At 33.6% G+C, this 13119-nt stretch overlaps 1 protein-coding gene across 32 annotated transcripts in view; it reads left to right on the forward strand.

Moving 5' to 3' along the window:
- LOC123745770 (zinc finger and BTB domain-containing protein 7A) overlaps window positions 1-13119 on the forward strand; it is a 215414-nt gene that overhangs the window by 94954 nt on the left and 107341 nt on the right. For 2 of the 32 annotated variants that reach the window (XM_069317669.1, XM_045726701.2), the window contains exon 6: window positions 1897-5660. The exons of 28 other annotated variants lie outside the window; for them this stretch is intronic. In XM_069317669.1, coding sequence (XP_069173770.1) covers window positions 1897-2292 — 396 coding nt within the window. In that variant the 3' untranslated portion in view covers window positions 2293-5660. Of the gene's footprint in view, window positions 297-1896; window positions 5661-13119 lie in introns of those variants that run through there. 2 more of the 32 variants (XM_069317687.1, XM_045726739.2) reach the window with 1 other exon arrangement.

Raw genomic sequence — 13119 nt, forward strand, 5'->3', positions numbered from 1 at the left:
GAGAATTCATACGGGAGAAAAGCCTTACTCTTGCTCTTTATGTCCGTACCGTGCTTCTCATATGGCAACGCTGCGATATCATTTGATGAAACATCAGTCTTAAATTTTTAAAAATTTAGTTAATGACATCCCTTTTCCTCAGAATCCCATAGGCTAAGTGATATCATTCCCATTAGTTATAATAATTATATTCATGAACATTATACGTTGTGAACAAGTAAACAATCATAAAAGTGTTTGGTAATAAAAACTTTTTTGGCATTAAATGTTTTAATAAATATTCAAAAGTCACTGTACTGTAGTTTAATTTTTATGGCTTAATATTATCCATTTGCTGAATTTTTGTTCTTGTTGGAATGACATATTCATTCTAAGGAAAAGATGAGAATAACCCTGGATGAATCGGCAGTGCCTCTGCCTGCGTACCCCCCCCCCCTTAAAAATATATATACAGTATATATATATATATATATATATATGTCGTACCTAGTAGCCAGAACTCACTTCTCAGCCTACTATGCAAGGCCCAATTTGCCTATTAAGCCAAGTTTTCATGAATTAATGTTTTTTCGTCTACCTAACCTACCTAACCTAACCTAACCTAGCTTTTTTTGGCTACCTAACCTAACCTTACCTATATATATAGGTTAGGTTAGGTTAGGTAGGGTTGGTTAGGTTCGGTCATATATCTACGTTAGTTTTAACTCCAATAAAAAAAAATTGACCTCATACATAGTGAAAAGGGTAGCTTTATCATTTCATAAGAAAAAAATTATAGTAAATATATTAATTCAGGAAAACTTGGCTTATTAGGCAAATCGGGCCTTGAATAGTAGGCTGAGAAGTGAGTTCTGGCTACTAGGTACGACATATATATATATATATATATATATATATATATATATATATATATATATATATATATATATATATATATATATATTTTCTGGTATGCAAGATGGAGAGTAATTCTGTGCACTAAATGTTCAGTTACCAAAAATATGCTGAATGTTTGGGTGTGTCATTCAGCTATATAACCCCTTGCCCATAATAACAAAATGGTCTGGTCTATCTTACAGTATATGGAGTGGGAAAGGAATAAAGAAATTATATAAAGGGGGATCAGGGGTCATTATAAAAATATTTAAATGAGCTACAAATATGTAATAACTCCATAAATCATAAATTGATCTACAATATGTGGAAAAATCATTGTGGTTTTAGAAATATCAATATTGAGTCTTGTAAAATAAATATTGAGTCATGCAAGGAAGAAGCTGAGAGGGGGCAATTTTTTCCTCCACTCTAGGTATATAAAACTAGTAACACTTTTGTTTGAAGGTTAAAAATTCACCCTCCTACAATTCAGTTGAAGGCTTACCCTACTTGCTTTCCACAGAACACAATCTGCTAATACTTTTAAATATAGGTCACCAATTGCTGCCGGATGCACAAGAACAAATAGCAAAGGAACAATGCCTAATTTTACCACCCTACCCAAGGTTCGAATCCTGGTCCTCTCGTTTGCAGGTTGAGTGGATGAGGGTGCTAACCACTTCACTATAATATTGTTTGTTGTTTAGGATATGCCATCTTAGGAGACTGGGGGTGTTTTCCTCTGTTAGCCTTGATCAAACCATATCAAATTTATGCTATTACTGTAATCAGTTTATTATTCCATAATAATTTTGCAACGTTCATGGTAAAATGTTAGGATTGTTGATGGCAGAACATTTATAATGCAATTAATTTTTGTTTGGTGATGCAGTTTAAATATATTGTATGTATTTTCACTACTTAATTTATGAAATTTATAATGACATACCTGTTAACTTGTTGAATGGTAATGTGTTTAGAAATGATGATGATGATAATTGAGATAGGCATTACCGACAGGTGGGACTGAACAGTGAAGGTACGAAGAACACTGGAAGACGAGCTGTCGGCAAGGTGCATCAGTGTCCCTTCTGCAAATATACAACTGTTAAGAAAGACCATATGACAAAGCATATCCGAATTCATACTGGAGAAAAACCATTTTCATGCCCACATTGTACTTACAGTGCTATAACGAAACAAAAAGTTATTCAGCACATTCGTACACATACAGGAGAGAAGCCCTTTTCGTGTCCACACTGTCCTTATAGTGCTACAAAAAAAGACAAATTAAGGCAGCATATCCGCACACATACTGGCGGGAAACCATTTATTTGCCCCCACTGTTCCTTTCGATGTTGCACAGTGAGCACTCTGAATAATCATATGCAAGTTCATATTAGAGAAGTATTTTAATGCAGTTCAGTATTCGTGTAATTGTTAAGATGGATTTGTTTGTAGCATTAGTGTGTGTCTTATACTTTGCTTTAATCTAAACATTGTAAATGCTATAAATACTGAACCTCATCATTCACACAACTTCTGTTTTTAGATTGGTATAATGTTTTATAATAATGATGTGACTATATTTTGTTACATTGCTGTGTTATAAAATAAGATGCCATATTTTTTTATTAGGTTATATTCAAAATTTGGTATGTCTTTAACTATAATTTTTATCGATCTTTGACATCTTAAGGTTTCTTTGTAAATTTGATCATAATTGTTGAATCATAATCATTGTTGAAATATCTTATGGATGTTGAAATGAAATAGCCATTTATATTTGGAATTTATCTTTGTACAAACAAGAAATATTGTATTGGATTGTTCTGATTTTTTTTTACTTTAATTAGGCATTCTGAATAACTGCTCATAATTTTCAGTTATGTTGTGTGCTTGTAAATACATTGCAGTTTATATTTTTTGTGACGTTCAGGATGCTTTAAGTGGCAACTTATTAATATTATTATCTAGTCCTTTTAGTGCAAACAGTAATATTGACCTAAATTATAGAATAATGAGTATCTTGAGTGTACTGAGCTGAAACAAAGAAGTGAACAGTGAACATATTCCAAAAATATATTTGTAAAAGGTTCTTGCAAGAAACTCGGCCAAGTTTTAAGAGATTCAGAGAACTTCGACATGTAATGATGAGATTTGAGGGTTTTGTGAATAAAACAAATAAAGCTCATGAAATGTATCTTGCTATGATTAGGGGTGGTAGTCATAAATTGCTAATGTTAGTTTTTTGTAGTACGTGCTAAACATGGTTTGCTATTTTGTATAGTTAAACATCTCCAGTTTTGTTGTTGCTTTGCTATATTCTATTTCATATATATAAGTTCATATATATTTTATTTCAATACAATTTATCCAGCAGTTTACATTAATGCACAAAGGTTTTTCAAATTAGCTTTTAGTTTACAGTATATAAAAATTGCCTTTGTGAGTACAGTGGTTCATACAATTGCTCCCTAAGGAAAGCTTGAACTGTATGTTTCAGTATAAGTGTTTCATTGCCTATTTGCATTTCTGCTGGATGCTAAGTGACAGTATCCTATACATAACATGGGTTTTCGTAGAATATTTATTCACAGAATTCTATCCTGAAAGCACTCTGCAAACATGAGAACCTGGGAATAAGGAAGAAGCCGAGTGAACTGCTTAGAAAAGGAGTTTTGAAATGAAGTGCTTAGAAAAGTAGCTCTGAAGTTCAGAATGAGACAAAAATCTCATTCTGTTGTCGATCACAGAAGGAAAAATTGTATAGAGTACTTCTGTAATAAGTGGACAACTCACCTGTATTATTGAGTAGTGGCAAGCCCACAACATTGACGGCTTTTCCAGGCTCTGTCGGGCATAGCAGCTAGCCCTGATTAGGTTCAATATGACCCTACTGGTATTACTTCAAAAGTTCCATGCAGCACCATTACCAATACCATCCTTATTAACTGCATTTTAAAGTTCCGTCACATAATAATGAAAGTTATCTTTTGAAACAAGCGAGTGATGTAGCTCATAAAAGTATATTTACCAGGTAATCGGGCACAGTGCACATTCTTTAATCAGATCAGTGCATTATATAGGATGTCCAATTAAGTGAAAATCAAGGATTTAACTAGTGTGTCATGATTTTAGTAATTTTTTGAGAAAAAAAAATTGTATTTGAAATTTCGAGACTTTAGCATATTTATCACAATGTGATTAAAATACTTGTAATTTTTTAATGGACACACACATAAAAAAATCAGGAAAAAGTGACATGTTTAATAATATATTGTTTAACCTTGTGGCATTATTATTTTTTATATTCTTTTGCTTGGGGGGGGGAGAATTATCTTTCGGGGGCTATCATAATTACTATAAATTGACAAAACAGCTCAGCATATTGAAAGTTAAACTCTTATGTATTATAGTAAAATTTAGATTGATTATATTGTTGATCCAAGGTTTTGATAAATATGGCTGGATATATCTACTATGCCCACCATCTCTACTACAATTACAGCTACTTCAGCGTTTACAACTACCACCACTATCACCATCATTATTTCACTTTGAAATCATAATGGCTTGATATATTAACGCATTCTGATTTCATTGTGATCTGAAGGAGGTGTGTGTGTGTGTGTAAACACTATTACCTGATTTTTAACTGTAAAAATCCTGATCGAGCTCCAGTTCAGGGCCTCCAGAATCTCCCTGTAAATTTGCTAGAGTTCCAGGTTAGTTGTCATTTTTCCTATCATGGCCAAGTAAGTTAAGGCAGGTGTCTGGGAATCACCAAAACACGGTTGAAGTCACCCAATTACCTCAGAATAATTTTTTTCTCACTATCATTATTACTTCTACTGCTACTACTGTACCATCATCCTTATTATCTCTGTTATAACCACCACCACATCTACCTTCATTAATGCCACCCACATTCCCACCACCAACATATCACTACTACAGAACAACACACACACCACAACAAATACCTGTTTTAATACGAATGCACCAATGAATACTTAGGAAATCAATTAAATTTGTGTTATTACAAATTTGTGTCTGTCTAATATCTGGACTACCCAGATATTGGGGATGGAGAACCAAATAATGTCCTTTCCAGATATACTAAGAATCTTGAAAATGAGCATCTGGGTTATGGGGGTCTCACTGCAGTTAGATATGATGCCCTCGGAATACTACTTTTGATTGGCTACAGTTAAGGATATCTACTGTACTTATTTTTGGGCACTTTTCATTGCTCTGTCTCTTCCACTTTTATCTCTTTTCAATATATTAACAGGAAAATTTAAGATTGCAGTAACTTATGTATCAGTTTAATATTTCTTAAAAATTACATAATTTAATTATGTAACCACATATATTGTTTTGACGATTCAACTTTAACTTTGATATATCTCCTGTAAACAATTGGTATTTTGGAAAATAGTATTTTGTATGCAGATTGCATTTGTATCATATAAATATTTTGATAATGTCAATTGTAGGTTGCATATATGATATAATCTGACAAAATTCTGGCATGCAAGAGTGTTGCAGCCCTTGTATTAAACTGGTTTTTGCAGCTGTGCTGCTTAAACTTTCATATGTATAAGTTAATTTCTTAATTTCATAAATATCTAGAATATTTTTGTAATGTAGTGCATGCCTTTAAGTATGCCTAGAATTTTAAATAGCAAGTTATGTAAATAGCAATAAATGTAGAATTATCATACTGTACATAGATATGCAGTTTTGTTGCATGCAAAATAAATGAATTTTTGGCATCATGTGTTTGTATGCATAAATGCCTGTGAGCGTATATTCATGGATACAAAGACGGGACACCACGAACGTAGCTCTCATCCTATAACTACGCTTAGGTAATTACATAAACCGTGAGCATAGCTCTTATCTTGTAACTATTTATGTATCTCTCTCTCTCTCTCTCTCTCTCTCTCTCTCTCTCTCTCTCTCTCTCTCTCTCTCTCTCTCTCTCTCTCTCTCTCTCTCTCTCTCTCTCTCTCTCTCTTTCTCTCTCTCTTTCTCTCTCTTTCTCTCTCTTCTCTCTCTCTCACTCCTCACTCACTCACTCACTCACTCACTCACTCACTCACAAACAGACACACATACACTGAATATGTCTTCAAAATCAATTTCTTTGTACTTCTTGTCTGATCGTAATCCAAATACGAACTGAAGCAGCACCACCAGTGATAGTTATCATTGCCAGCAGATAACTTCAGTATTGGCTGTTAGATCTTAAGTTTTTCCCAGTCTTTACCTCTTTTTGCATCCCCACTTTCCTCCCCCCCATCCCTTTACTTTCTCACCTATCTCCTGTTTCCCTGTGTTATCATTCTGAAGGTTTTTCATGGTGCTTTCCTATCCTTGTTCAAAACTTGTAAACCTACATTTTATAATACATATATATATATTCAAATTAGGAGTTGACAATCATCAAATTGTGTGCGAGTATGCCTTGTATAGTATTTATAAATATAGTTTTAAGGCTGTAGATTTGAACTTGAATGATGACAATAATTAAGATAGGCATTCCCTGCAGGTGGAACAAAACAGTGATGTGTCGAAGAATAGCGGGAGAGGAGCTGTCAGCAAGGTGCACCAGTGTCCCTACTGCAAATATTCCACTGATAGAAAAGACCACGTGACAAAGCACATTCGTACTCATACTGGAGAGAAACCTTTTACCTGCCATTACTGTACTTATAGTGCAACAACAAAGGACAAATTGATATCTCATTTTCGCACACATACAGGCGAGAAGCCATTTTCTTGCCCACATTGCAATTACAGTGCAACTAAAAAAGACAAATTAAGGCAGCATATTCGTACACATACAGGGGAAAAACCTTTTAATTGCTTACTTTGCCCTTTTCGTTGTTCAACAAAAAATACTCTAAATAATCATGTCCGAATCCATGCTTCAGAGAACCGGTAGGCCAAAACACAGGAGTTTTTGTTTCTGCATATGGAAGACAGATGGTTTATCCTTGCATTGCTCAAGGGTTAGTTACATTGGGCATTATCTGTATGCGCACAGAAAAATTAGTATTCAAAGCAAGGTTTTTGTCTTCCTATACTGTATTTTAAAAAACATGCCATGAGCATAGGAAAAATGTCCCAAAATTATGTGTCTTTTTAAAATGGCAAATGTTTACTGGAGGCCTCAAATACCGATTAGGAAACACCACGAAGTACAGTACCTAAAACATCTTGAGATGTTATACCTGCTTTGAATTGAACATGTTTAGATTATATGCACATTTCAAAAGATTAAAGCATGAATGTACTGAGTTTCCAAATGATAAATTGGATATTATGCTTTAATTCCACAGTAACTCAATTTATTTTAACAATATAATAAAGCACTGGAGGAAGCAAGTACAGTACTGTATAACTTTGAATAATTTTAAGTGATAGGTTTTGGAGCTTAGAAGATAGAGCAGAGGAAAATTACAGCACATTATTTTTAAACATACAGTATCATGAAAATCTTAAGAACTGTACTTCACTGGTAGGTGGCCTATGTTACCTTTAGATTTTGTGCCAAATTGATTATTTATTGTACAAGTGACTTGCTTAATGTGAAATCTGGTATTGTAGGTACATTATTGACTTACATCATAAAATTTATTAACATTTCAACAAAGGACCATGATTGTGTCTGGTCTTTCATGCATGTATTATTACATTAGCATATACATGATAGCTGTTTTAAACAGTTTTATAAGTTAAGATGATGTTCTTTTCTAAGGTAGTAATTTAGAATTTGACTAATGACAGTAATTAAGATAGGCATTCCCGACAGGTGGGACTGAACAAAGATGGCTCGAGGAATAGCAGGAGAGGGTCCGCCAACAAGTTGCATCAGTGCCCTTACTGCACATATTCCACAGATAGGAAAGATCATATGACAAAACATATACGTACCCATACTGGAGAGAAACCATATAATTGCCCTTATTGTTCTCATAGTGCTACCACCAAAGACAAACTGATACAGCATGTTCGTGTGCACACTGGAGAAAAACCATTTACTTGTCCATATTGTCCATATAGTGCCACAAAAAAAGACAAATTAATACAACATATCCGTACACATACAGGAGAGAAGCCATTTCCTTGTCCACATTGCCCTTTTCGTTCCTCAACAAAAAATACATTGAATAATCACATTCGAATTCATACTGGAGAGAAACCCTATACATGTCCAAGTTGTCCCTATCGTGCTTCTCAGAGATCTGCTTTACAGAGTCATCTTCAAAAACACCATAAATAATTGTTTACTTAATTTTATTTCACTTCACTAGTCAATCCATTTTTGTTTCATAAGTGCTTGCTCTCCTTTGAGTTCAATTTTCCGGTGTATACAGAGAGTATTTAATTTGCTTAATTAGAAGTCTTCATATACAATGCAATGCATTATCACATCTGTATATCTCACAATATATTTCATGAATATTATTAGTAAATCTGCATGGATTTAAATTCAGTTATGTAATCTCAAAAAACAAATATATCAGAAATTGATTTTCAGTTCAAGTTTTGATAATTGTTTAAATATAATTCAGCATTTTACCATCAAGATTATGCAGTATGTACAGTATTTTGTCATCAGGATTATAACTATTTATAGTTTTTGTATCATGGTATTTGTTGAGAAGAATATTGATGGATATATAAATTTAGCAATAGATAAAGGAGATCATGCACTGGGAGCAAACGTTTTTGTTAGTTTGTTTGGGATGTTAAACGTTATAAGGCATTCAGACCACCTGAAACTTTTAACAAGTATTGTATCTTAATTATATATATGTATTATTAGTTGCATTGGATGAAATATAAAAATTAAACTGGTAATAACATATTTCCATTATAAATTGATTAATATTAGAAATTACCCTGTACAGTATTTATAATGATGATGATAGTATTTTGTTTAGGTAATACTGATACTATTTTGGTAAGTGCTATACATTCTGTTCGATATTAAAGTGCTGTGGAATGTATCGTAGTATTTATGTGCTTTGGCAAGAAACTTAATCCATTAGTATGTAAATAGATTAAAGCTTGAACCTGATCTCACCAACCCATTCTCTTGTCTAGATAGTACTTTCTTGTAATGATGTGCACCATAGTACAAACATTGACGTACTAAGCAGTTAGACAGTAGAACTTTGTTCTATTCACATTATAAGAGTCCAAACAAAATTAAACTAAAAACAAAACTTAAGTATTCCTAGGCCTTGTATAACATACACATTTACTATATCAGGCCTCAGATAATATGTATTAGGGTTTGGAAGGTTAGGCGTAATCGTCGGTATATGTATTATGGTCCTCATCCTTCCTCTAAGTACAGTACTACCAAAACAGGAGGATGGGCCGATCTCACTGGTCCAGACATGCAGGTCTGGATCTTCAGTACAATGAATATATGCTCTATATGTAATTCTCTTCACAAATATTTTAAGTAGTACTAGATTAACTAAAGTACTGTGTAAAATAATTGATTTATATTTTTTTTTTTGGCAATTGTACATGATAAGTAAATGTTTAGGAAAATTTGCAAGATATTTTTATGTCATGAATCATGATGGATTATAGATGAATACACTGCGAGATTAAACCCAGAATGTGTTTAAAGGCACTTAGCAGAACAATAACTTAATAACAATACTTATAAGCAAATTGACTTATTAGAGTCCCAATACAGCATCGTACTAATTAGTGTTTTCTACATTCAAAAAATAAAATATATAACTTGATTGACAATGTAGCTGCACATGTAAAAAAACAAAAGCAAGTTGGGTACTTGTTCTTAATATCAGTAACTGAATTGCATATTTGGGGTTAATTCAGCTTGTAAATGACAAAAGTCAAAGGACATTCACATAAGCTTGAACTAGTAGTAATATTTCAGCAGGTTTTAAAAATAAAGCTGTATAAATAATCATGAGGTTGTTCTTAAAACAATTGCCACTGGACAACTGTTTGCTATCATACTGCTAATTTTCCAACATAAAATTAAGGTTAATATATAAACATTAATTCATAATTATTATTTTAAATTACTTATTATTACTTTGTTTTATTTGTATATGCTCAACAAGCTTAATGCAGTTCTTCATTAGATTTGCTTTGCTTTATCAAAATGTAGAGTTTAGTAAACTCATTATCTACTTTATTGCATGTAAATAAACATTTAAGGTGTATTTTAGCGTATTAACAATGTACTAACATTATAAATGCAATGCATTTTTTTCTAGTGAACATTTTCTTGCATATTTACAATACATACAAAGAAAATGGTTGATAGTTAACCCCTGAAGTGTGGCTATGGATATACATGCATGTCTGCTCATATGCAAAAAAAAATTAAGTTTAAAATTATATTTTTCCTTGTATAATTATTAATCTGTATGTAAAGTGTTAGGAAAAGTAGAAATCACGTAAATATTTACATATTCACTGGTTAGGTGAGCTATTGAAGGTTGGTGGGTGGCATGTCCAGCTGGATCTGTTAGTGCCAAACCTTATGTCTTGCTGACATAGCAGCCTGTGGCAGAGGTCTCCAGTGCTGACCTTGGAGGTTTATATATTACACTTGCTTTTCAACAGGTTACTGCCGTGCCTTCTGGTCTCATGGGGTGTTATTTGGGTACGCAGATTTGGAACCAATCCCTTTAATACTTTCCAAGTGTAACTTATGTACCTCTCTTCTCTGTGCTCTTGGAAATACAGGTTTGAACATTTTATGGGGGTCCCAATAATTTAAATATTTTATTCAGTGAATACTAGCAGTAAAAGATCTTTGCATGGTTTCCATGTTAGCCATTTCTCCAGCTTTAAATGGGGTTGTCATTGTGCAACAATAATCCATCCTAGAGAGTACTAGTATCTTGAAAAGTATCATCAATGGTATGACTTTTGTTTTTTGAAAGGTTCTTGTTATCCAACCTGTCATTTTCCTTGCAGTTGTGACAGCTACTTTCTTGTGTTCTTTAAAAGTAAGGTATTCTGACATGATAATTCCCAATTCTTTTTATATTGCTATTTTGTTCTGTAGTGTGATTTGACTGCATTTTATATTGTTTTCCACTTGCATATTTTAATTTTTCCAAAAGCATAGGAGCTGAAACTTACTTTCATTGAACATTATATTTTCTGTGGCCCATTGAAAGACCTGATTTACATCAGTTTGGAGGTTTGCTGTGTCCTTAATATTGCCTACTCTCATTAAAATCCTTTTGTCATCTGCAAAGGATGATATGGTACCATAGTTTGCATCTTTGTTTATATCCGATATGAGGATGAGAAAAATGCAGCAACAAGCACAGTACACTGGGTGACACTTTGTTGACTATTACACACTGGGCTCTATTTGTAGAAAGATCCATGTTCCTACCCTGCCATTAGTTATGAGTACATTTTGTGTCAAATAACATGATCACACTTGTCAAAAGCTTTCACAAAATCTATGTATATTACATCAGTGTTTTGCTTGTCTTCCATAGCAGCTTAAGCCACATCATAGTGGTCTAGTTGCAGGAGGGTCCTGTTCTGAATCCTATGTTGCCCAGGGTTACATAAATGCTGTGATTTCGTGTGTTTTGTGATCTAGCACTCTTGAAAGATTTTTGTGTGTGATGTTAGTGGCATTGGTCTACAAACACCTTGCCGCAGACGTCTCCATCATGCTCTTGGCGTTTCGGGCGAGTGTGCGGCGACACTGAAATGTGTATACTCGTTTCAGGTTTCTCACCTTAATTCTCGTGCTATGTCGTTCGTTTTGATATCATTGTGTTCGCAATCGAATTCCCTACTGGGTTATATGCATATAAGATCCAAGAGCCTGACATGACTCCCCCACAGCAATGCCTAAATTTGGCAAAACGTTACCCTTGAACGAACAAAATCAGTGAAATGTGTATACAGGTACTTCTTTCCATTTTCTCACCTTAATTCTCATGCTGCGTCATGCATTTTGGTATCATTGTGTTGGCAATAGAATTCCCTACAGGGGTATATACATATAAGGTCCAAAAGCCCGGTGTTTCCTCCCCCCCCCCTTCTACAGCAAAGCCTAAAATCGGCCAACTGTTACCAGTGAACGAGCACCAATTGGCACAATGTGTATACTCATTCAGTTTGATAACATTAATTTTCATGTTACGTCTTTCATTTTGGTATCAAATTGTTTGCAATCTAAAGGGCACACCTTAAAACTAGTCTCATAATAATAGAACAATAAATGGAATTTTAACAAATATTTAAAATTTTGGACGCTCATCACCACAAAATTTATATATCTTTCCAATGTTCTGACATTAATTTTCGTGTTACGTCTTTCATTTTGGTATCAAATTGTTCGCAGTCTAAAGGCGCGCATTTAAACCTAGTCCCATAATAATAAAACAATAAATGAAATTTTGACAAATATTTTAAATTTTGGACGATAAAAGTATTTATTATATTTCCATGTGTTCTGACCTTAATTGTCAGACTACGTTGTCATTATTGTATTATATTGTGCGCAATGTAAAGGTGCTCATTTTGAAACAACTCTCAGATTGATCGGATAAAATTTAAATTTTTTTACAAATATTTTAATAATGGACAGAAGCACGTGTCCACCGCTCGGACTCAAGAAAAAAATATTGGACGCACATTTGCTCCATAGAGCAAGAGAGAGTGATATTAATTGCCAATGCATTACATCCTTATTTATTGAGTGGTGTTTCCTATGCTGTTTTAAGTATTTCAGAGATAGCACCAATATCTAGGCACCATTTCTTACAAATGTTAAGGGCCTGTGACTGGTGGTTTTTTGCAAGTTTTAATGAATATGGAATTCCAGGAATCTGGGCAAAGTGTATGGGCATGCTCTCTATGGCTGCTTCAAAGTTCAGTGAGGGTAGGGTGACATCTAATATATGATTTGATGTTGGTATCACATACAAGAAGAATTCCTTTGTATGTGAAGAAATCACTAAACAACTTCAATATTTAGTGGTTCACTGAAAACAGAATTGTACTGTATCCTCATTATCTCACAAATTTTTTGTTGTCACCTGTGAAAATTCCATCTTCCTTGTGCAGGGACCCAATTTTAGATGTAGTTTTTGTATAGGAGAAAAAGTATTTTGGATTCCACTCTTATTTCACCGATGGCCTTTTGCTCTTTTCACCTCTCCTGGGTTTTATATGATTTTTGTACCTCTA

The sequence above is a fragment of the Procambarus clarkii genome, chromosome 88 (genome assembly GCF_040958095.1).
Source record: "Procambarus clarkii isolate CNS0578487 chromosome 88, FALCON_Pclarkii_2.0, whole genome shotgun sequence".
Lineage (NCBI taxonomy): Eukaryota > Metazoa > Arthropoda > Malacostraca > Decapoda > Cambaridae > Procambarus > Procambarus clarkii.